At 38.6% G+C, this 26,064-nt stretch overlaps 1 protein-coding gene across 5 annotated transcripts in view; it reads right to left on the bottom strand.

Moving 5' to 3' along the window:
• Window positions 1-26,064, bottom strand: part of LOC135466527 (uncharacterized) — a 58,442-nt gene that overhangs the window by 6,411 nt on the left and 25,967 nt on the right. For 4 of the 5 annotated variants that reach the window (XM_064744058.1, XM_064744056.1, XM_064744060.1 and 1 more), the window contains exons 2-14: window positions 21,022-21,125; window positions 11,401-11,542; window positions 10,655-10,828; window positions 9,948-10,129; window positions 9,457-9,548; window positions 6,680-8,923; window positions 5,897-5,969; window positions 5,325-5,336; window positions 3,681-3,783; window positions 2,470-2,559; window positions 1,698-1,889; window positions 466-597; window positions 15-66 (exon numbers count right to left, since the gene is read on the bottom strand). In XM_064744058.1, the coding sequence (XP_064600128.1) occupies window positions 15-66; window positions 466-597; window positions 1,698-1,889; window positions 2,470-2,559; window positions 3,681-3,783; window positions 5,325-5,336; window positions 5,897-5,969; window positions 6,680-8,923; window positions 9,457-9,548; window positions 9,948-10,129; window positions 10,655-10,828; window positions 11,401-11,542; window positions 21,022-21,125 (3,592 nt within the window). The remainder of the gene's footprint in view (window positions 1-14; window positions 67-465; window positions 598-1,697; window positions 1,890-2,469; window positions 2,560-3,680; window positions 3,784-5,324; window positions 5,337-5,896; window positions 5,970-6,679; window positions 8,924-9,456; window positions 9,549-9,947; window positions 10,130-10,654; window positions 10,829-11,400; window positions 11,543-21,021; window positions 21,126-26,064) is intronic. The other variant, XM_064744057.1, reaches the window with a different exon arrangement.

The following is a 26,064-nucleotide window of genomic DNA, read 5'->3' as shown; positions in this document are numbered from 1 at the left end:
TATTAATATCTTACCATCAGCTCCTAGACTAGCCTTTGGTTTGCCCTTTTCAGAACAGGACTGGACCTGTAACAGAAAAACAAATAAACACATAGTATCTAAACCATTACTTCATTTAAAGGGATACAAAATCATTTCTGACTGCCTGGTATGAGAGACAGGCAAGTCCAGGTTATGCCTAGCCTAAGCCAAAGTTTAGGTATGGCAGATTTATTCATGTGTGACCAAGGCTGTAGGGCTTAAGCCAAGACATGCTATCTCCAGTGTCGGCTAATCCATTCATCCATTCTATGTCTCTTTAAATGTGATTTTCCTAAAAGTCTTCAGTTGCCACCGGGCTTAAGAACACAAGCATATTGCACACTGAACTCTGAAAAGACAAGTATCGGTCCATGTATCTAACGTATATCTAAGAGTGTTTTCCCAATAGTAATCATACTGTGTGGTCAAGTCTTGGTTACTTACACTGTGGTATATTGATGATGTGGCTCCCAGAAGGTTCTCCAGCTTTTTCAAGGGCGAATATGCTTTCTGCATTTTGAGCAGATAATTCTTGATGACCTCCAGAGAAACTGCTGTTGGGGTTTCTAAACCTGCCTGTAAATTGGACAGAAAACAAAACACATGGTATCTTGGACTTATACACACTAGACTGTGAAAACTTCATGTGATTTCACCTTAGGTCATTTTAACTCATGTATTTTAAATAATATTGTGGAATGAACATCCATCTGCACCAAAAAATTCACTAAAGAATTCAGATACTAGTATCATAAATCATCATTAACAGTCTGTATATATGACTTTCTTTTTCTCATTGCTTTACATTCCAGATTTCCAGAAGTTAATGTTACATTATATATGACCACTTATCTCCCCTTGCTCCTTATTCCTTCCCATACTTCACTTGCACTGAAGTTGGCATCTGTGCCTATGCCACTTGACATCCAAGCACAGGCGGGGTGGGGGTGGGGTGGGGTTTGGGGGGTTTGTGTGTGGGTGGGGTGGGGGGTGTTCATGTGCCATAATTGTACATTACTTTTCAACAACTGACAATTTATCTATGTGGTCTTATCTGCATAACAATACAATAACTTGGTAAATGCGGCCGGCCAGATTTCTATGGAACATGTTTAAATGGATATCCTTCACATAAATCGAAAACAAGACATTTTTGCTTTTGAATCCTGCTTTGTGCAACTATTGTGCTGCCAGGCTTGTCATGTTAGTGCAAAGAAGAAGTCATTGGTACAAGGAGACACAAATTTCCTGCACCAAAGCCTTCCTCGCTCTCATGGAATTTTATCCGATTAAACAGAGCACTGGCGTCACAACAAACGTTTCAACTCGTCTAAAAGCAGAAGATTGTATAATCTTCCCACATGGCTCAGTGGGATATTGGAATGTTTTAGAGCCTTGTGTTCATGGGTTCAAATCCCGCTCTATCGTACACCACACAAAGGTGCACACAGGTGGTACAAGTCATCACTCTTCACCACTCAAACCACTAACTCCCAAGCTGGCTTCTCGAAACATAATCTGCTGCTCAGACATTAGCGTGACATCACATCTGTTGTTCAATTACTGGGAATATTTATTAATGGTGACCATGCTAAATGTTAGTGTCACCGATACAATGATGGCCGTAGAACCTATAACATGTTAGGATGCAGCGCTTGGGCATTCTCCTTCCTTACCTTAATGCCTAGCTCTTGTGTAGTTTTGGTGCGAGCATATTTGATGTTATCTGACAGGAGTTTCAGACTACCATTCCTGTTATATTGTTCCACAAACAGCTTGTAGATGTGATGTTTTAGGGGATGAATGACACACTTATGAAGGGCCCCTTCTATGATGGCGTCTATGTTCAGGATCTCATTAGCTTCCAGCTGTAAGCAACAGGAAACAGACAGGTTTCAGCGATTTTTTTCCCCCTAAGACTTGAACAAAATCAATCTCTATACAAACAAGTGCAATCTGCAACAGCTGAGACATCCCAAAACAACTGAAACATTGGCTGAGTAAGATACTGTTTAACTTTGTCAATTGTAATAATCCAAACAACAAATGTACAAAATCTTGACGCTCTCATCCTATTCCCTAGCTTCCTAAACCAGCATTGGTGTCATGTATCCTTACACCCAGGACTCATGTTAAACCACACATTGAAGGATTTCAAAAATTTGAATGGTCGAGAAAAAAAACCAAAAAAAAAAAAACACTGACTTCATAAAGAGGTGCTTAGCTGATGCTGACAGGATCAAATCTCATTCTAACAAACTCTGCCTACATGATCATCTGCTAGAGACATGCTATAGAATAACAGCACATTTCACAGGGATAGATCACTGGTTTACATCATGATGTTAATTTTCTCTGTTAACCAACATGTTAATCCTTTATCATGATTTCAAACCAGCCAGTCTTACTGAGTACACCATCAACATTATTCCCCCCACTGGTTCTTACCTTTTCTCTTTCCAGCTCAATCAAAGCTTCCAGTTCTCCTTCTCCATGCTTGACCAGGTAATTCTTGATACCGTTCATAAACTGACGAACCTAAATAACCGCAATGATTAACACCATCAATCATTTTCCATGTCACAGGGGAACTAAGCTTTCAATAAAATGTTTTCATTCGTAAATAAGTGTAATACGTGTTTAATAGGTCAATCCAGATGTCCCACAAGGAATAATAGCCATTGTGCACTTACGCCATTACCACGGTGTTATATTACATTAATGGACTGACCTTTTCTTTGAGAGGTGATTTTATGGCAAGGTAGATAGAATCCCAACACCTCAGACTATAAGCTCAGAAAACAAACACAGTGTATGAGCATCTCAAGTCATTGTCTGACCATTTGGATAATTGTCATTTTAATACTTGTGTGTACCATCCTATGTCAGACTTGACAGATCTGCTCTGCTCTGCTCAAAGGTCAGAATGTCATATCAGCAAATGAACTGTTGCCTAACTGTTGCCTCCCAGTTGTCACAACATTGCTACTCTGGAAACGTATACAGTGCTGTGACCTTCAGAATTCTGGGGAGGACATTGCAGTAATAGCACGGGAGAACTCGTACTGGTCATGGTTTATTTTACTTCCATGAGCACTAAGGACCACTTACTGTCACAGCAAACAATGAGAGCTGAGGTATAAGTAATCAGCCTGCCTGGGACAGGAATTGAACCTGCACGTTATCTGCCTCTTGGCTGGAGTAGAAAATAAGAGGCCGACTGGCCAGAGTTACCCCACAGTAGAAACAGCCATAAAAGACGATTCCCCGGGATGCTGAACCATGTGATTCAATCTGCTCTATTCATAATTCACCATGATACCGGCCCTCCTGGAGCATATAGACACTTTGGAAACAGCCAAAAGGGAGTTGTTATAAATATTACATGATTATGGAGGAAATAATTAGTAATGAAAATGACTGGTACCGAGGCAAAACTAAATGTATGTATGACAAAATACTTCCAAACAATACCACAACGAAAGGCTATGTACAATATAAACTCAAACTGGCATGTGCTAAATTAATCATTTGCACCAAAATGCCCACCTTACCCAGTCCTGCTAGCCAGTCTTGGACAGTCCAGTACTGTATATGTATTTATAAAGTCTTGACTGCATATCCTATCATATCCATGAAGACAGACATTCATTACTCACATTTCTCATCACTATCTGTGGATTTTGTTCTTTACTCTCTTTGGTACACTGAATAAAGTTGGATATTGTACAGCCAAATGTGGTGTTCTGATCCTGGGAAATACTGCAAACAGTGAAGAACAAAATTCTGAAGTTCAGGAGCAATGTCCACACTATGACATGCATGCTACTCTTTTTTGTTGTAAAGATCAGAAAATATGAACTACATACCATCACTGCTCACCAACAAATTAAACTGTCGCATCCAAAACATAAAACACACACAATGTACAACAAGTTTCTGCTGTCATTACAATGATCTGAGTTTATACACTGCGAGTGAATAGCTGCTGTAGGTTTGACAAGTGAGCTTTATATTGCCCAACAAAACTGTCACACATTGACTAATGGTTTACTTTAAGGAAGAGATAAACATGACGAATGGAGAGCTTTGTCCTTGTACATTAACATATGTAGTTTAAGCAACCAGAGCGTACTGAAAAACTTAAATCCATCGCCTTTAATTTATGAATGGCAAACCATATGCATAAATGTTGCTGTTAACATCATGTAATATTTCTCTCCAATGTTTTCGATTTCTCTTCACAGCAATAGGTGGGAAGGAAGTTTGGGTAAAACTCGCACAAGGCAATTGTATGGGCATATTCAATGTACACACAACAATTATACCTTTATCTTTAATGTAAACTGTTATCACATGTTGTTTATTTGACTGAATGAACAGCCAATGACGCTACTGAATATACACACAGGTATGTATCAAGTAGATACAGCTAACTCATGGCAATCATCAAAATTTACGTCCAATGAAATTATATGTGATGGGTATACATTTTATAATATACATGTTTGTTATCTTGAGTGTGAAGTTGACTTTAGTCAATCATTCATTCAGGCTACAGTAGGCTACAGGCTATTAAAATAAAATCAGGTCAGTCTCAAGACACTCAATGATTCATGGGCAGAAAAAACAAATTTCCATGTAATCATACAATTTCTAGTATTCACAGGTGTTTAAAATGAGCTACACATGCTGGACTCTGACAGGTCTTACTTATTTGGGGGACAACATCATAGTATAATTGTTCTGTTTTACCACCAATACTACTAAAATGCCCGCAGTCTGTGGATAGATCAACGGGAAAACACTTGTCTGGAACATGGGGGAGAAAAGCACTTTGTACATCAACTAAACTCATGCTCCTTATCACACTGAGTCACAATGCAGTTTGATGTTTAGCTCTACAAAAACATGAATGCAACTAAACAGATATATCACATAATCCCATTCAGCCAACTCGAAATTTGACACATTCCGATCCCATAGCAACTGACGAATAAATAAGATAAATGTGAACGACAGCCTCTCAAATAGGCCTACCTACAATACCATCAGACCATATGTAGACGATTTCATGCACACACACAACCTAGGTTTTCTACTTGTATAGAGTATAAAGACTGTATATAACAATGCTTTTTAAAGTATCTATAAACAGGCCACATGAGGTAATATACATGTTCAGAATCTGAAAAAATAAAGCTTGCTAGAGATGGGGTGCATAGGTAATATGTGGAGCTCTTGGGAAATGAAGGTAAGAAAATGAATATCAGAGGGAAAGAAAACCACTTAACACGTCCTACCTCAACACTGATCTGTGATTGATGGAAATTTGAAGAACAGAATATAACTGACACAAGGCAAATACAAACATACAATACAGAGCTTATTCAATTTCAGTCAATCCAGAAATTAAAGCAAAAATTAACGTCTGGTATTCACTAATATGATTAACATAAAACTATTTTAAAACAGAATACCTATTCTGAAATCAAAGGCTCCCATAAAACCTGTCAAGAAAGCCCTTGCCAAAATATTGCATTTTATTTATTTATTTTTAGGTGAGGGTGTGGAGGGTTTAATATGATCCACATGGCCTGTTTAAACATTTCTTCATCTCTCAAAAACAAAAGCAAAGAGGTAATAATATAATTTTCTTCATGAAAATGAGGTCATTTAAATGTACCGATAAAGGTGTAAACAAAGCATGTGACTGGAAAATCATGATTATCTTTGAACCATAGTGTAGGAAATGCTTCGGTCAAGCCATTCAGTAACCACTTTACTCCAAGCTAACCTGACAAGATGATCATGAGCAGTAGGCCAACAATAAGTGCAGAAGATACAACCCAGTACTATAAAGCCAGACTCTTACCTGTATATATACTCTCTAACCCTCACCCCAGAGTATTTTCTCCTTGATTTTATACTGAGTAATCTAGGGGGAGCTGCAAAAGAGGGAAAGTTCATATTTATGACAGCACTCGACATTGCTATAACATTGTACGGCAACCCCCCCCCCCAAAAATTGACATCCATTTTTCTGTATTTTGTGTCAATTTCATAATGATCATTACAGCCTTCAAACAATACTGCAATTTTTAACAATAAGTCTCTGGGTTTTAAGTGCTTCTGGTTGGATGCAACTATAAACATTACACTTGAGGAACCGGTAATTCATAAGACATACAGAGGTGACTAGAAAACAGGACCTGACTAAATCATTGATTTACTGAGATCAGGCAACCAGTTCTAGCACATTTCCATGCTCACACATACATTATTCAAATGACTATAGCAGTCTGATTACAACAATGACACTGAATGCCATGTTCAGTAATTTTTACTTACATTTATGTCATAAATGTCAGATTTATTAGTGGAGATCACAGAAAGAGTCACTACCCTTCACCTGACAAACCTCCCGACATAAAGCCAGAGTCAAACCAGCAGTAGCTGGATTTGACCCCTCTACCTCTGTCGTCAGGAGCTGAGTAGCTACATCCAGAACAAATTGCTTAAACTAAATTAGCCAGAGTGAGCCCCAGGAAGACCAGAATTCACCAATATTAATTTATTCAAGTAGATAAACATAACAGTATCACAAATCTCAATTTCGCTCAGTGCAGATATATACCCTGATCTGTTCAATACTCACACAAGAAAGGTTTTAATTTATCCTGAAAGCTAGGACTGACGTCTTGAACGCCTCCCTGGCTCGGTAAAGGGAGATCATCATCTGAACACTCGTCCATGTCGACATACGCGCCTAGCGGCAGAGCCACTACATCCCCGTCATCTATACACTGCTCACCAAGCTCGGCTCCATGGACACATGATTGCTTACTCTCTGCCCTGTTTGAAAGTTGACCACCACAGCACAATTCACATGAAGACTGTCTACACAAACATCCACCTGTGTCTGCATTGTGGAGGGTACTGGTGCTGCCCTCTATTGGATTGATATCTGCATCCTGTGTCAGGGTGGAAGTTGATGACCCTAAAGTATCAGCCGTACCAGGGGTCACCGGGTCATCCCACCCTGCCAACTTTTCATAATCCTGATTGGCATCTTGCCAAGCAATAATTTTCTCAGGCACAGAACTTTCTACTGGAAGTTTTAGTAACGCAGAGCCATTTGTTGGCACAGGGCTTTCCGATTGGAGGAGATTTTGCCATGGAGAGCTGTCCCAGGGCTTACAAAACACTGTACCAATACTACTCGCTGTCCGAACTGACGATGGTCTGTAGGGGTTCATTAAATTGTCATACTCTGAAACCCGCTGTAAATTTTTCAAAGTCAAAGGTTGGAGGGACTTGACTGTACACTGTGGTGCAGTGTGGGAGATCAAATCTTCCACGGTCGATGAGTCAGAATAGGAGCGTCGATTAATGGCTGAGTTATCTACAGGGAACTTGTTCAATGATGGAGAGGTTGGAGGAGGCGTGTTCTTCACACTATTCTCCAAATCCTCTATTAAAAAACAGGTCTCTTCGAAACTGGCCTTTGAAGCCTTCTCGCCTATGGCAGAGTCTGAAAAGCACTTTGATGCACCATTCACGGGAGTTCTGTTCCCTTGGTTTTTGGCAGGAATTGGGTAAGTGACATAAAATGTGCTCTTTCCTGCTCGCCTCTCCTCAAGTGTGTTCCCATGCCTGCTGGGGCTACTTACTGGCCTCTGTTCAGGAGAAATGTCCAGTCCAGCATCAGATGTTCGATATTCAGGTAGGAAGCGTGATGTGAGGGTAGGAGGAGATATGATGGGATCCAGCTTTGCTAACTGAGGGCTACGAAGCCGTCTTCGTTCACGGAGAGATCTTGGGGGCAGAGATCTTTGTCGTCGCAGCCCTTTCTTTGAGGGTGTATGTCGGGACGAGATGTGCAAGTCGTCACATGACCCACTGCTCTGCCCATCACACAGCGCATCAAAAGGCTGGGAGTACACAGGGCTTTTGAACCCAGTAAGAGAAGGTATAGAGCATGATTTTAACCTGCTCACCGTGGGGAGTGGGGGTGGTCGCACTCTGGGTGGTTTAGATTGTTCTATCTGGGAGGTGCCGAAATGGTGCCTGTCAAATCTTGCAGTGGTGTGCTGGGGCCCAACTGGGGGTTTGCCTGTCACCAGGAGATCCATGGAGCTCAACTGCTTCTCTAAGTCATACAACTGCTCTGGGGGCGCCCTACCCGACCCAGTGTCTACAGACTTTCTCTCTGGGGTAGGAGTGGAAACCGTGTTCTTCCACACATCGTAATAGTCACTCATTCTGTCTGATAAGTTACTGGAATAGTACCCAGGGTAAGGGGGTGTGAGGAAGTCTAGTGCTGTTGTGCCGTACAGTGCTGTGCCCTCACTGGGAACTGGGGGTGGCTTTTCCTTGGGCGACGTCTGTGTGGAAGCCGACTTTGCTGATTGGTTAGAAATCTTAGGTGATACATTGCGGGAAACTGGTGTGAAAGTTGCCTGAAAAGGTGGGCCTGTAGTCGTTTCAAATGTCCGTTGTTTAAGGTGTTTCCTGTCACAACTTCCCCCTATGTGATGGTCCACATTAGCCTGATGGTCACTACCAGTCAACTCTTTAGGAGATGACCTTTTGGAGCAAGACCCATTCATTTCCTGCAGGTTCACACTCTGGGGGTCATTATTGTTACGCAGATCCTTCCAATGAGAAGAAGCATTCCCATTAGCCAAGAAAGTCGAAAAATTGTCCGTGGAATAAAATGGCATAGTGTTACACTGAATTTCATTGGTCATCACTCTGCTGGTGTCCATGCTTTGCTTAATGCTGATTGGCTCACTACATGACTTATGTAGGCCATGACTTGGTGAAGGATGAATGATTCCTTGGCTGCGTAACTTGGCCAATTTCTCTGCTTGTATTGTCAAAGGAGAGGTCCAAAAATCTGCAAATAAGAAATATAAGATACAAAATTATACAACAACATTAATACCATCTGTAACTGCAATGTTAGTCATTCATTATAGATATGGCATGCTTTGGATGCGGATACATTTGAATTGATTGGTTTTTTATGACGTACTCAAGAATATTTCACTTATATGATGGCGGCCAGCATTATGGTGGGAGGAAACCAGGGACTCGTTATTTCAGAAATTCTGCGCTGGATGAGGCTTATAGGCTATGTCTAAGTCCAACTCTCTTTCATACCACCTTCCATACAAGTCCAACTCTCTTTCATACCACCTTCCATGCAAGTCCAACTCTCTTTCATACCACCTTCCATACAAGTCCAACTCTCTTTCATACCACCTTCCATACAAAGTGTTTCATATACAAACACTGTGTAAAGACATATTACCTGGTCATCAACAGTCTTACATATCACAATGCATATAGCACAAAGGACACATTACCTGTATATTAATACATATTTAACTAACTTCACCAATACAACCGGGCTGACTGTGTACCTACCTTGCCCCAATAGAGCGAGGGACATGAGCTCCTGTGGGGTTTTGGCTGCTAGTATGGCAGGAGGGAGTACAAGTTGTAGGGGCAGCTCATCTCTGCAACACACGAGTACATGTCACTGGTAAGGACATACCTGACTAGTCTCATATCTGAATCTGTGACTGATACAAGGGATAACATTTACAGGCAAAGGAAGAAAAACAAAAATCTCTACGTCTGATAAAGCTACTACATATAAATATCAATATTGCCAACCTGTAAGATTTGTTAACTTTCCACAGTAGTTTTCTAAATCACAGCCCTAGATCAAGTTGATAACATATATGTAGCAACTCTTTTACAGTTACTAGACTAGTGGTAAAGATAAGTCATAAATAGCTCATCTACAGTTACATGATGTAACCAAAAAAAAAAAAAAAACTCTACAAGATTGACCTTTGTGACAGTGGTAAAAATGCCTCAAAACTTCTATTGTTTTTTCACCATGCACTTACAAATTGTCGCAGTAATGAGACACCAGGTTAGGGATCGCCGGGAAGTAATGATTAGAACCCTGCAAACGTAGTCCTTTTCTCGTTCCCTCTATCAGATAGTGGTCAATGTTGGCATTACCTCGCTGTGGAAACTGTACAGACAAAGCCCATTTGTTCTGGCTCGACCGACGCACGATGAAAGACTGAAAAAATAAACCGGGTAAAACTGTAATTCAGACAAAGGTCGATAATGTATTCACCTTGAAGAGCAATAAGCACCTGCCTTCTTCGTTGCACACTGAGGGGATAAAAAACAGTCCTCAGGTAAGAACATAATGTAGTGTGCTGGAAAGAGATTTCCACCCTAAGGCTAATCAAATATTAAAATGTGTTCTAATTTATATCTTGTTAAGTGTGCCAGCCTTTTTTTGCACTGACTGCCCCACAAACAGTCTGCAGTGGCCCATGTAAAACAGCATATAGTTATATTCAGTTTTTCTTTTACATATTCAAAATGTAAGCATTAAGTTGAGTGATGAAATAATTAGAGTACATTAAATGTATTTATTTTTGAAACAAATAATTCTATTTATATCTGAGATCAACCAAATAGAAATTTGATATACTAAACAGAAGTAGAGAAGAACTGGCAAAAAGTATTTCTTTGACTTTGGAATCAGTTGCCTCTTGAGTAGACATAGTTGAGAATTTGACACAGACTTCCATACCCCAGCTTGTCTGTCCTTCAGCAAATGGACAGCTCCCATCCGGCCAATGTCTGTTAAAAACCAGATGGGGTGTGTCTTGGTCAGCCTTTCCAGAGTTGTGATTGGTCGTAGTTTGGTATCCTCGGTAACCACTGTATCAGTGGATGCCTTGTCATACTGAGGAATCTGAAGGCTCTGAGAAAAGTGGACGATGATTATGTTATATAATAGATCAGCATCAGATTGTATCAGCCACCCAGAAAATATGCCCCAAAGTGTTGTCCACTTGCACGTTACATCATATATGGTACTTACACATGCCTTTTACATGAAACATCTGCCTTTCAAATCACAAATAAGTATGAAAATTTTCATGTCACAAACAATTTTCTTGAGTGTTGTTTATTGCTGTGCTTAACAATTTTTCTCCTACATCACAACCTTCAGGATAACGGAGGATGAAATCAGAGCATGAACAGCCTAAAATACAAATACTCACGTATACTCATATCACAAACTATTATTCATTTATTTCTTTGAACATGGCCTAATGCCGTACTGAAGAATTTTTTAATGAATATGACAGTGGTTAGGTTTATAATGGGTGAGGAAATCAGAAGCATCTGGAATAAACCTCTATCCTTCAACAGTTACCTGACAAACATAACAAGGATTGGGTTGTTCACAAGTAGGATTGGAGTGTTCATCAACATGTCTAATGACATGTTCCAGAATAACTAAATGTGTGAATGTATGGTGTAATTTACCTGGTCAACATCATCAAGTCTGAAGACATCAAGGTGAGCAGAGAGGACGGAGTCCTGGCGATCTCTGGCGTCCTCTGTCCCGCTGTCTGTGGACGTCTCATCACTGGCACCTGTTATATACTCCTCCAGCAGCTTCTTGTCACTGAAAACACAGGTAAAATATACAGGTGAATGGATGGTAATAAGGAAAGTACAATAGGTCATCTTTGTTGCCAAAGGGACATATGGTAATAATGAAGGCCAACAAAATACAATGTTCAAAGATAAAATGATGGTAATAATGTACATGTAGGTCCAGCAAGGATCGTCTTTGTTGTCAAGGTCAACAAAATACAATAACCACTATTGCAAATACATGTAAATTACAGAGGTAAAACGATGGTAATAAGGTAAGTACAACAGGTCATCCTTGTTGCCAAACTGAACAGAATATAATACCCACAACTGCAAATACATGTAAATTACACAGGTAAAATAATGGTAATGAGCTAAGTACAACAGGTCATCTTTATTGTTAACGTGAAGAGGATAAAATAAACACAACTGCACTACAATACGCAGTGTTCAAGAACTTGGCACGTTTTCAATGAATATGTATGATCCTACTGGATAGGGAACACCTACTGATGTCCATAAAGCTAAAGAAAACTTTTAAACAGAACTTCAGTAACTTTAAACAGATGGCAACTTCCAAAGAAAACAAAACAAAACAACGAAGGAAAATTGATTCAAGTTCACACCTTAATTCAGATACAATGGAACATGTTTTTGAAATTGGTTGCGATTACTGAAACAGAATGTTTATTATGGTTGACAGCTAGCCTGTGAATGCCAAGATTATCCCAATCATTGGACCTTGTCAGATCTTACATTTGGTTGGTGACATGCATGGATTCTACTGGCTCACAACAATGGTTAAGATTTTAACCTCAAAAAAAGGAAGAGTGATCTTCTCTGGGAGGAAATAAAATGGCTGATACGGTGAACATGTGCTGCAGTTCTTCATACTTCACCGAGGTAAATGCGTCAATGTAAGGAGAGATTCGGAAAGGCACATACCACCACATATAGAACATACCGAGATAAACCATGTTCAGGCTAAGACATGAGAGTAGTCAGCTAGAGATTTAATGAAGATTTATATCATACTTTGGCAGACTTTTCTGGGTGGGTGGGCACATTTTGTTAGTTGTGTTTAGGTAATATGCTCACCCAGTAGGTGTAAAAGCACATTTATCATGACTACACATAAAGACACTGCAGACAGCTCAAGCTCTGATGACTATTTGTATCCTACATGATTTGAACAGATTCGTTAACTGGTGGGTGGGCATATCTCCAGTCACACAAATCAGACAATAGTGCGGAAGAAGTGTAAAAATTGACACGTCAGACAACAAAAGACTAGAAACATGCAGAGCAAAAAAAAATATGTGATAATTTTTTTGGACACAGCACAAAACCTGTGAGCAGCTGAAGAAGTGTGCAAATTATAATCATTAGACAGGCAACTGCCTCGTAACACCTTACTCTCTGCACCATTCACCTGTATGAGGTCTGGAGGTTAGGCAAACACTTCCAGCCTAGCAAGACAACTGTTCCTTTGTCAAACATGTAACCGGAAACTTACCTGTAGTGATAATCTGTGTAAGAACACAGTTTTCCCCTGATTTTCAGCATACTAGTTAACAGAAGCACTTCACATTTTATATAGATATAATTAATTTGGAAACTCTAGCTTACACAGAACATGTTGAGAGTATGTGGAAAAAGTCACTTTGATTAAATGTCTAACAAGAGTGTGAAAATGTCAGCTATATATCCGTTTTTCACCATGATATGGCTGTAATAATGCTTAAGTGGAGTTAAGCCATAATCATTCATTCATACATCTGTTAAGCCATTATCATTCATCCATACATCTGTTAAGCCATAATCATTCATTCATACATCTGTTAAGCCATTATCATTCATCCATACATCTGTTAAGCCATAATCAATCATTCATACATCTGTTAAGCCATTATCATTCATCGATACATCTGTTAAACCATAACCATCCATTCATACATCTGTTAAGCCATAATCATTCATTTCTGTACATCCATTAAGCCATAACCATTCATTCATATATCATTAAGCCATACCCATTCATTCATACATCTGTAAAGCCATAATCATTCATCCATATATCTGTTAAGCCATATGTTAAGCCATAATCATTCATTCATTTATATACATACACTAAGCCATATTCATTCATTCATACATCCATTTAGCCATAATCATTCATTCAAACATCTATTAAGCCATAATCATTCATTCATATATCTATCTGGAAATGTGCCTGTATTTCATTGTCAAATAATTAAGAACAAACTTGGACCCATATAGTAGGCCTATAGACCACGCTCAGCTACCTACATGTAGAACAGTAGTTGCATCAACAGTAAATTATACATCTACACTCAGAATGAATTATTTCACCTTATGACTTGTAGGCCTACATGTACCATCACTGAGATAAATGTTCAGCAAACAGTGTTCAACAATCTCTTGTAGAAACCGGAGCAGAACAACAAACTGACAAATATACCTTCACACACAGACTTCAAAAGAAATGAGACAACTTGGCTTAGGGCATCATCTCCGCACTCTCCTCAGTTGGAGGTATTAAATTACTGATTAAGGTAAGCAGATGGAAACTACTGGAGCTGTCAGAATACTGAAGATACAACGCTTCTAAATGTGACAACAGCAAACTTTCTCCCTATGTTGGCTGAAAATAAACTACAGCAAATGAAAGGACCGCTTCACTGGCAACCACCACATGACTTAGATTTCATTTGTTCCGTAAAGAGAAAGCAGAATTACTTGTCACATCAAATTGAAGTCCAGAACAAGCAGATGTATGTGTAACTTATCTGAGGCATTTAATACCTAAAATTCCATTACTTTATTACGTGTATATGGCAAATGACATTCTATTTTAAAGAAGGAAGCTTTTTAAAACCCTATCATGAATATGAGATCAAAGTTTATTTGTACATGTATACTTAATACCTTCAAAAATCTAAAACTGATGAAGTAAATTGGTTTTGTTCATTATCCACATACAGATCCTTGCTAGTTGTTTGATAGACTAGTATTGCACTCCCCAGTAAAATGCCCAGAGGTCATGCCAACCATAATGATACCCCCATAAACACAGTCCATGGCAGATGTCAGCTGAAGTTAATTGCCCGCATGTGCAGTACTAAAAAATATACCCCTCACACCCTGTTTCATTTAACTATTTAATGACTTGGGCATTTACATCAAAAGGATGGTGGAGTAGCTGGTCTAAACTTCCTGTCAAGCAGAGGGTATGGTCAACACTTGTTAATGTAACCGTGCTGATTAAGCATGACCGCATATACACCAGTGTTGGTTATTCTCCAGAAAATAGTTTTTAAACCTTTTCCTGCTTATTTTCCACGTAAACTTCAATGTTGCCAAAACTAAAGGCATGCAGATACTGCTTCCTTACATGCTTCTGACAAATAGGATTTCCAATTCATTCTTGTACTCAAATTAATGTCAACAATATTCCCGGTTACATTAAACTCAACAGTAATTTGCATCAATCGATAGTTGCTTGATCAACAGAAATCTTAATTTTTCGAGATTCAGATTTACCCATTCAAGCTGATGGCCTGAGACAAGTTTGGTCATGAAGGTTTAACCCAGCTAGGACACACAGAGAATATGACAGTTCTTGTTTACATGTCTGCCCTGGCACATGTATGTTGGTATGTCATTGGTTCTACATGTATGCTGGGGTTTAACCTCATACTTAACCATTTTTCAGCAGTCATTAAGTTTGTGTACCTGTTCTGTGTCTTCTTGTGGCAGAGTGAGTTCATGCTGCCAAAGTGCTGCAGCCACTGAAGTATCACACTGCAGACACCAGGCATGACACATTATACTGACACCGGGCCAACCAGTCATGTTTCCTTCCTCCAGCCTCTCGATGCCAACCGCCCAGGCGGCAGCAGCAAGTATTATTTTAAAAATATTTGGTATGACCCAACCTGGGTTAGATCCCAAGGCCTCCTGACTTTGAGGCGGACAGTCTAACCATTATACCACCGAAGCAGTCATACATGTCTAAAAATATACATGTACATATGTATGTTTTGATGTGAACTTGTAGATATGTATTGACAGCCGAGGCTGACAAAGCCTGAGGAGCCAATCCCTTGTAGTTAACATGTTTAATAGTTGCTGTATGTTTATAAACAGTACAACATGAGGGGTAGGGTTATGCAATTACAGTCTGACAGATGGCCACATCCTGCACCAAGCCGAGGGCTGAGGGCTGTGTTGATACCAGGCTGGGGTGAGGGGATATATGTATACCATCACACAGACCCTGGTTGTATCACTGTATAATAAGCTACACAGATGGGCAACACCAAAATAGACAGCACTCCTGTCTCAAGTTTGATTTCAGGAGGTATAAATATTAGGTGCATGTGGATTGTGGAACTGGGTGCTGTGAGGGGAGAGAGGGTGTATGAATGCAGCACACAAGTGTGCCTTTAAAGGCTTACACTGAAGGGCCACAGGGCCCCATGTTATCTACAGCACGCCAGAGCATGTTGGGTCACACAAATAGAACACAAGTCAATTCATTTCCCTGTGCTGTGTGTGCCTCTCTTCATCTTGATTTCATAGAGATCAGCCTGTTACTTACCACTCGCCAGTAAAATAACAAACAGGTATGTGTATTCTATATATAACATGTATGTCCATATCATCACTTCAATTTTTGATGTGATGAAATCTTTATCAGGTCTCCACTAGGCTGAAAATTCTTATTATTGAGGTGTAATTGAGCAGTGAACACTACTACACTAATAATTACAGCCATAAACTATTTATTTATTTGATTGGTGTTTTACACCGTACTCAAGAATATTTCACTTATACGACGGCGGCCAGCATTATGGTGGGAGGAAACCGGGCAGAGCCTGGAGAAACCCACGACAGTCAGGCTTATATGAATGATTGTAGGAAACCAGGCAGCTGGAGGCCAGAGAAGAAACCACTGGCCCTGACCAGGCATGTCACAAACCTCCTAACTTAAAGCCACAGCCAAACCAATGGCAGTTGGATTCAGGTTTGTTACCTCATAAGCCAGGGCTGATCATTGCTCTATACCGATGAATAAGCGAATGAGTTCATAATTTTAGAGACTTTCATGAAATTACTTTATCCTAAAGCGTTAAAATGAATGTGTATGTATATAGATGTAAGTACATGAGATAAAAACTATAACATACCTGACAACCCTAAAACAGGACTAACAGCATTTTTACGTGCTCAGAATACATAATCTAAAGCAGATACAACCAATTTGTGTCACTTATGTGTCAACTAATGGCACCTCTGAAGATCTAGGTATAAGGAAAATCCGACAGCTCATTTATGTGTGAAGTAAAGTACACTGTACTTATGTCCAAAGTGACCACTTTCATCTGTCAAAAAAACTTCGCTGTAATTGCCAGGTCAGAATATTTAAAATGATTTATTACTAAAACCATATAGATGCTTTTCATCCTTTGAAGTGTTTTTAGACATTTTTTTGGTGAAAGTAAGGAAAACTTTAAAAAAAGGAAAACTTAAAAAAAAAAAATAAAAATTTACCAAATTACATGTTATGTGTCTACTACAGGAGGAGCTATTCCAATCATAGAGATGCTGTGCATTTAAAGTGCCACTCCAAGCCTACAATACACAATTAAGCAATGTTACTCACATCAATTTCAATAACACTCACAGTTAAATAATTATCAGGCCTGACATCTGCATATATGCCACTATCAATTAACTTCTGCTAATTGTGACAGCCATAAGCCTAACATACAACCTCTGGTTAACGTCACCATTGTGTGTGTCAAAAACACCCCTATATGCGTAACTGTGTGTAGCATTTTGTTACACATTATAATCTGATTTTAAAGACATTTTTTTGTCATTCAGGGCTAATGGTGGCAAATAGAGAACAAAACTAGAGGTTTTGCAATAATTTTGTAATTTCCTGATTCTGTGACCTTTGCAGATGTAAGAGGACAAATTTGGGTGTGAGATATTAACAGCCTAATACTGAGCATCACGTCTGACATATCCAAGCCTGTGGACACTCTAACAGTAATACATGTAATTGGTTTACATGTGCTTCAGCTCTTTACTGAAATCTAACTGACAACCACTGCAGTGTGTTTTCACTTCATTCCACCTCAGAACAGGACCATGTTCAATTCAGGCTACACAAGTATATTTGATAACACTCTTTTCTTTTTACCTCAAATTCACCACAATTATACTCAATTGGTCACTCTGGCATATGCAGCAAATCGGTTTCTATTCATGTCAAAACAACAGCAGATGTTAACAAACCCTTACATACACATGGAATGTGTTTTCAGCTTTGAACAGCTAGATTAATAAACATAATGAGCTTATGTGTAATGTCTAAACGAGAAGATGAACCGTCCTGATAATGTGCAGATGTATATGCTGACGTTAAATGGCCCATTCATCTATACCGTTAGTTACAAAGATGAGGAAAACTGATAATATGAGGATTTTAAGCTTGATCTTGATCTAACATTACAACATTATACATGCATATACCAACATATACCTGTATAATTAGCATCTTCAATATATTTAGACTACACTAATACTTCAACCTATAAGCACATGAAAGAGCAATTTTGGGTGCAATTTATGCACATTTTTAATTTGATTTTGGAGACAAAACTACATTGGTAGAATTGTCCAGTTTCAGGGCTTCACAAAAAGTTTATGAGACAACACAGAATGCCACCTTCAGAAAATGCTTGAATAACCACCTTGCAAACATGTGAAAAAGTTGCAGAATCACAGTATATCATGCAGAAAATCAAGTTTATATGAATTGTATGCATGTACATGTTCTGACCTTACATCATTAAGTCTATACATATACATACTACACATATCAAATAAGCTTTGAGATCAAAATTACTTACACGACTCTGGCACATTAACTTACCCATTTTATTAAATCTATGTACTTGACATTTACTGTACTGAAGGCAAATATGTATAAAACAGTACTTGCCTTACACATGAAAAATTCAATATAAACTGCATGTATATGCAATTAATATCAGTTTACTATGTTAACTATGGGTTGACAATGTACTGCAGAAATCCAAGTGGGTATTTTACACTAAACCTCAACCACTTGTGTCTCTGTCAGTATAAATATGAAACCTTCCTATGGGGTCACCTATACTTTTACTTTTATTCTGCAGCAGTGAACTATGTACATGTACAGCACAACATTCGCTATTAACCCTTGGGAGCCTCGCAAACAGCAACAATGGCCTGATTATCTGAGATAAAGATCTGTTTTACCAACAATGTCAGCCTTGAACTTTTTCTGATAAGAAAACTACCACATTATTGTCCTGCCCATTCAGATAACAACATGTTTTACAGGTACATATATGCCTATCTGTGCTACTTGTACTCTGCTTCTGGTGCCATTAACAGATACATTAATTAGCACAAGTTACGACCTTCCAGTAATGTTAATAATTTAGTGTAAACAAAGAGCCAAGATTTACAGTCTTGACATTGGGATTCTCCTGGTGGTCTCGTTAAGTCATTTGGTACCAAGATAACTATACACATAGCATCAGCACAAACATACGAGTTTCTTTTACTTGTTTGTTTACTCTGTGCATTTAAGAAAGTGTAGATCATTCAGTAATGCATGGATGAAGTAACATATGGTAAACACAAAAACATGTGCAAATGTGTTAAACGTTCAGGAAAACAAACCTACAATGTACCAAGGCAGGTGACACATTGCCCTTAAATACCTCAGGTGATATATGTACTTGAAGTCTTTAAAACACACATTACAAATTAGGCAAATTAATGTAGTGCTGAAAATACACCAGCTAAGTTGGCCAACTCCAAGGGTTTAAATTTGCAATGGGTTTGTGAAGAATGTTTCTGCGATGTTACAGAATAAATGGAATATCAATATTTGTTTCAATATCCCAGAAATGCTAGTAATTAAAAATCGAAGACTGACTCCATAAATTTAGAAGGGTTAGATTCCCGGGAATCATAAACACTAACACATGCATCACGATGCTGAGCATCAGTGCATGGGGACAGAATGTGACCAACTGCTCTGAGATGAAATCACCGAAATGTGTCTTAGATTTTACACGACGAACATGTCTAACATCAAAACAATATGAACATAATTCGGGTAACTGTGTATCTTTGAAGTTTGTCACACCTGGTCATTTGGGTAAACCAGTCCTATCTGTGTGCCTATGTTCTGTCCAACCAGCATATCACATACCTGTACAGGACATCATGTACTGACATGTTTATCTCCTGGAACTTCAAGCTTACTCAGGTTCTCAGTTTGTCAATGTCACACTATGGTACATGTACTGTAAGATGTGTGTTAACGAGACTGAAGAATTTTATGAGAAAAATCTGCTTTGCATGCATTAGTAAATTTACATCATCTCAATGCAGATCACAAAATTTTCATTATATATCTACATGCATCATAAACTAAAGACTAAGATACACATTTACAGAGCAGAGAGGACGATGTAATGACCTTGTAATGAACTTGCATGGTATACACCAGTCCACAGCAGAGAGATCAGACTATTAACTTACAATGGTGGCCGGGTCAGGGACTGAACGCCATATTCACAAGGCAGTCAAGTAACAGGTTCTCATTTCACAAACCAACAATACAGGCACAACACTACCCTCATCGCTAACTCGTCACAATTTTACACACCTACATACAGGTACATATATACACGTGTAGGTATAATTATGGAATAGCAAAAGGTGGAAAAATTGATAAAACATGCACTGTATTATAACCTTCCATGGGTAACTCTGTCATCAAAATGCATGCTGCAAAAATGTTAATTTTCAAATATGAGACTTAATACAAGAGTTGGTATACAATGTACTAGTTGTGCGAACTACCCTCATACTGAATAACTCTAATCAGTAAAGTACAACATTATAATGCACATAAATGTACCTCACTGCAATCTACCCTACTTCCTCAACATTTCGCATATGAGAGAGCAACTTTCAGTGCAATTTATGCACGTTTTAAATTTGTTTTGGAGACAAAATTGACCAGGATTGACCAGTTTTAGGGCCGCACAAAAAATATTTTATCAGTCAGCACAGAATAATGCCTTCAGAATATGCATGAGTAAACACCTGGAATACCCTACAGTCAAAACTTCAATCACATGGTTTGAGGAATACAATATGTTCACCATGCATGGGCACTACTGAAATTCACAGAATTATGTAACAGATGGTCCGCAGTAGGGTATAATTCTCAAACATGTCCGAGGTCAAAACTGTTAAGAACTTACGACATTAACTACTTGTAAAACAGCTAGAAATTAGTGAAGGCCAAATGATAAAACTACATAAATGTACCACATTCACATTGCTAATCACTTCTCATTTCCAATAAGGCTGATCATGCAGGTGTTTCGCTACCTGGCTTACCTTGACAGACTGTCTTGCAGAGATTTCTTGGGATGAGGGTATGGGTAGATTTGACACAGATCGCTCAACAACATGTCCAGGTCATTGGCAATATTGTTTAGCATCTGCAAAACACAACAACATATTATCTTTAAAGCATAGCAAATTAACTGTAACCCAAGGATGGCTGCATCTTCATTTTATTACAAGTTTAGAAGCAGAAGTTTATAGAATTACTTCACATATTGCTATTCCTAGTATTAAGTTTGAATTAAAATATCTGTGGTTTGCTATTCAGAGAATTGTTTTGGTTATTCCCAATACAACATGGTCATCACTGTTGTCGTCAATTGTTATATGTACTGAACACGACCTAAAAAATCAAAAAGTGCATTTTTATTGGCACAGTAATGTCATAAAATGTTCTACTGCTAACATTTTGGTGCTGAAACATACACTTTGTCAGAAGGATTATAAGTTACATTCCAAAGAAACCTCAAAACACCTTTCTAAAATCAACAGAACTTCAGGAATGAGGAAAAGAGCACCTTTGTCATGGACCAAATTTTAGGTTATTTACGGTAATTTGTGGAAATGTATGTACACAGCACAAAAAGGTAACAAAACAATCTACTGTGAAAACGAATTTTTCTCAAAAGATACATGAAAAGGTACTATAAAATGAGGAGTCTGGTGTAGTAGGAGTATCTGACCTACAGACCCACAGAAAAAGTGACTTCCATAAACTGCAGCCGATAAAGTGACCAGTCCATAGCTTACGAGCAGTGTCAGCCACGCACACCACACAGACCCTCACATCACACAGACCCGCATGTTATTACACGTGTCCATGAACTTGGTAAAAAAAAAATCTCCACTGTTTGGAACTACTCTCAACTGTCATGAATAAAACATCTAATCATCATAATTATTGTGTGTTTGCCATGCATGATCTGGTTGTGATGAGCCTTTGTTGATGGTTTCACATATCCTCTACCAAAATGACAGTCACTTACAGGTGAACTGAATGGATGCGTACATAATGTGATGATGTCAGGCTATATAAACTGGATGATCTATACTATCAACCTGAATATGGCAACATTTTTACCACCTGTAGCTGCTTAATTTTTTCAGCCCTGATAAGCAAGTTTAAATGCTGAAAATTGTTAAGCAAATGTTGCCTAAATCTATACTAAGTCATGTGATCAATATATCAACCAATACATACAAAAGTGAACCCCTAATGATTTTCACCTCACCCCATCAAATGTGTCAGCATGTCCACCCACATCCACACCTAACCAGCAAAGAAATGTCAGGAAATCCTGGTATGTATTTATCATCATTTATAATTGATTCTATTCAACTATAAATATTATCTTGTCTTTCTACCTGTAGGTTCCTTGAGAACACATTTTCTCTAATAATACTAAGCCATGAATTCAGCATTTATCCTATCCCAGTGTCATAAGCTTCTATATTGGAACAACCTGTTTATCGCAGTAGACTTGCCTGAGGCTATCACCAGGTACATACACCTGCAGGGATACCCGGGCAATTCAGGAACACCCAGATTTAATCAGGGTTAAATCACAAAGACTACATTCATATGGAGACCCAGCCACCAGTTATACCCTAGCTTACCCCTGAACATAAAACAACCCCACATCAGGTGACTTCGTATACACATGCTGACAATTACGGCAACTATGGCCAGAACATTCAAACACGAAAAGGATCAGTTCCGAAAATCAGCCTGTATCAATCTCTCGAAGTATCGGTATCAAGTGCATGAAACCACTGCTGAAATCTGTAGTAAAGTGCTGATGTCATCAGTTATGTACATGTAATACTGCTTCATGTAACAGGGCCCTAGCTGGTATGCAGTATTACCCTAAGAATTCCAAATATTTACTGGCCACCAAAGCTGAATAATAGCTGTGTTATCCCAGACAGACAGAGGAAGGGCACATATATAACCCATACATATGTGGTACTCGTCAGTCAAATTCCAAATATGATTAAATATACACAACATAAAAACTATTCAATCTGAAATAATATTGTGGCTCCTTTCTAGACAGGCCTTGCAGTTTTGATAATTGTACAATAATTAGGATAGATTCATGTTTGAAATAAATAAATCACACTGTACTCTTGCATAATTCAGATGTCAAATGATCAACAATATATATGAGGCCAGAGCATGAGAGGGGATGGGAAAGTTTTATAGGGCAGTTTCTGATAGCTATATATTACATTTGTAGAGTAGTACCTGCCAAAAAACTGCATGGCATCAAGTTCACCTGAGGCCCAGACAGGTGTATATGACACTGGTATACGGGACAGCGGCACCTGTCTCTCAGGTAACGCACATGTGGTTTGTGACAATTCCTTGCTCTACACCAACATAGTAAAGTTGTAGGCAGATCATCAAGATTAGACCTCGCTAAAGCAAAGCTAAAAGCACACGTCAGATCTTACCCAGGAATTACAGAAATAAAGCTGAGAGTTTAAACTGACATGGAAAATGGCGGAAGACGTTTACACCTGATTTATCTTGGCAAATATGTACATTGGCATTCAGCAGCAGCAGTCAAGCTTGCAAAAACGGGTGTCAGATTTAACGCTTTACCTTCCGCATACACCCCTGGGACTGCCTCAGAACCAGAGGTGTAGGGTTACATCTGCCCACTGACAGCTAGAGCAGGTTGATGATGTCGGCCTATACAGTAAAACCTGCATGGTTTTAACACCAGGTATGCAGGACTGGCCCTCAATCTAAAAGTCGTATCTTATCAAGTAATCTGTACGTGTATGAAAGCATACCATTATCACTTACTGCTCCATACACATTCTGCACAAAATTTCCATGCAATAATGCTTAAAATCATATTAGTCTGAATTAAGATCAGAGGCTTGATAACCTCCCCAACACGATAGTGTGATTAAGCATTACTGGTCATATCTACCTCCCCATGTGTGAGGTACATGCTAGGAATTCATACGAGCTTATTTGATAGCAATTTAACATAGTATTTAATATAAGATATACATGTATGTATTTTTGAAGAACATATTGCCCAGCCAGACTAGTGGATCATTAATTTTGTAAAGCTCAACAGCTGACTGATATTACATGACCATTAAAAAAATGAGATGAGCCAGAGTTTGCCAGACAACACAACAGCCCAAAGCAGGTACATGCACATGTATGTAAGCTACAACCTGCCAAGATTATTTATACTGCAGGTGGGCTTTCTGCAGGCGAGTGCACTGAAATGTACCACCAGCAACACCCTGTAGCTGGACATAATATGTGTCCAGAACATAATGGTGTGTGCTATACAAAATAACATCTTATTTCACCTCACTACGTACACATCTTATATCAAATATATAGCCATTGATACAATGAGAGCATACAGGTCTTAATTCACCTCCCCACATGTGCTATGTGAATGTAACACGCATTATATCCCATGTTACGTCTGCCACATATAAATATATCCGAGCTCATGCAATTGATCACTTCAGGAATATGATATTTAAGACTTATTGAATTTTGTTCTTCAATAACCAACTATTTGATGTGAAGTAGAATGTAGACTATATAGTTTTGAGTGCATTTTCAATACTGTTGTGGCATTTAATTAATCATTAATTTTAATCACTGGTCTAAAATTAATATAACATTATGACATAACCACAATGCCCGTACAAACGAGTCCCATGTTGGACATGCCTTGCCTGTACAAACGAGTCCCATGTTGGATAAGCTTTGTGATTGTTGTTGGACAGACTCTAGCCTACCACCAAACACACATCTATACAATATCACCTGAGTGATATACGTATTCCAGGAAGTCAGAGTGACATGGGGCCCTATCTTCATCACATGGCCACTTAGTATAGCATCATTCCATCATATCAGATGTAAAACTTAAAACTTACTTTTTAAAAGGAAATTTGAGAACTTGAACATAGTCTGGTTTAGCTATAGGATGGAAGGATAGCATACTAATTTCAGAACAAAAATACAATGTTTTCAGTGTGAAAAATAAATAATGTGTCAAAAATTTTTTTTTCCAGCTTAACTTCTACAATTACACAGCAAAATAATCAGAAATGCAGAGTGCTTCCCACTGGGGATGGAACCCTAAGGATGACTTTTGTGTGACACAAAAGATTTTATAGCAGAGAATAAAACAGGAAGTCTTAATGTTACAGGTGATAAAATATAAAGAACATTAATTCACTGATGAATTACGACATGACTGGGAGAAATGGAACAGGTGAACCTAGTTTTGAAAAACTTAGCTTGAATCATGTAATAACTAATATTGATGTGGTGTTAAACATTAAACATTCATTCACTTCATATTTGATTCAACACAGCATTATATGCCATACTGGCATCCAATGGGGGCAGGCACTATTAATAACAATATATAGACATACCTGCTGACACACATATGCACGTTCCACAGTTTTGAGCTGATAAAGTTATCAATCTAATGTACACATATTTGCATTCAAACAATAACCCAGGGCTAAAATCATAAAGTATATTGGCAAATGTTACACAGAAGTCATGCTCATTTGAACATATTTCTAATTAATGATCTGACAAAAGCAATGCGGAAAAATGGGTGTATTGTTGTAGCCTGCATATGTTCTGCTAGCCTATGGTACATGTGTATACCACAGGTACTTGGATAATTTCACACAAAACAATATATTTATCTAACCAAACTTCTTAACAGTGAAATCTGAAATCCGACTTATCCTGGCTACAATTCTAAATCTGTTTATAAATGACTGATTATGTAAGTGATGAATTGCACAGGTGTTATTTGCCTTTATAACTGGCAGTTGTCTGCTCACACCAGAGAACAGATTTTTTCCTTTGACATGTGAAATATGGCCTAGTGTGGAGAGAACGCCAGACAAGATTGAAAGTGCAAGCAGATGTGCAACTTCCTGGCGTATGATCACCAAAACACAAGCCAACCACTGTCTGCTGAAAGGCAACCCACGCTCCATGCAAGGAGGCAAAGC

The sequence above is a fragment of the Liolophura sinensis genome, chromosome 6 (genome assembly GCF_032854445.1).
Source record: "Liolophura sinensis isolate JHLJ2023 chromosome 6, CUHK_Ljap_v2, whole genome shotgun sequence".
Classification (NCBI taxonomy): domain Eukaryota; kingdom Metazoa; phylum Mollusca; class Polyplacophora; order Chitonida; family Chitonidae; genus Liolophura; species Liolophura sinensis.
This window is presented reverse-complemented; position numbering and strand designations above follow the sequence as displayed.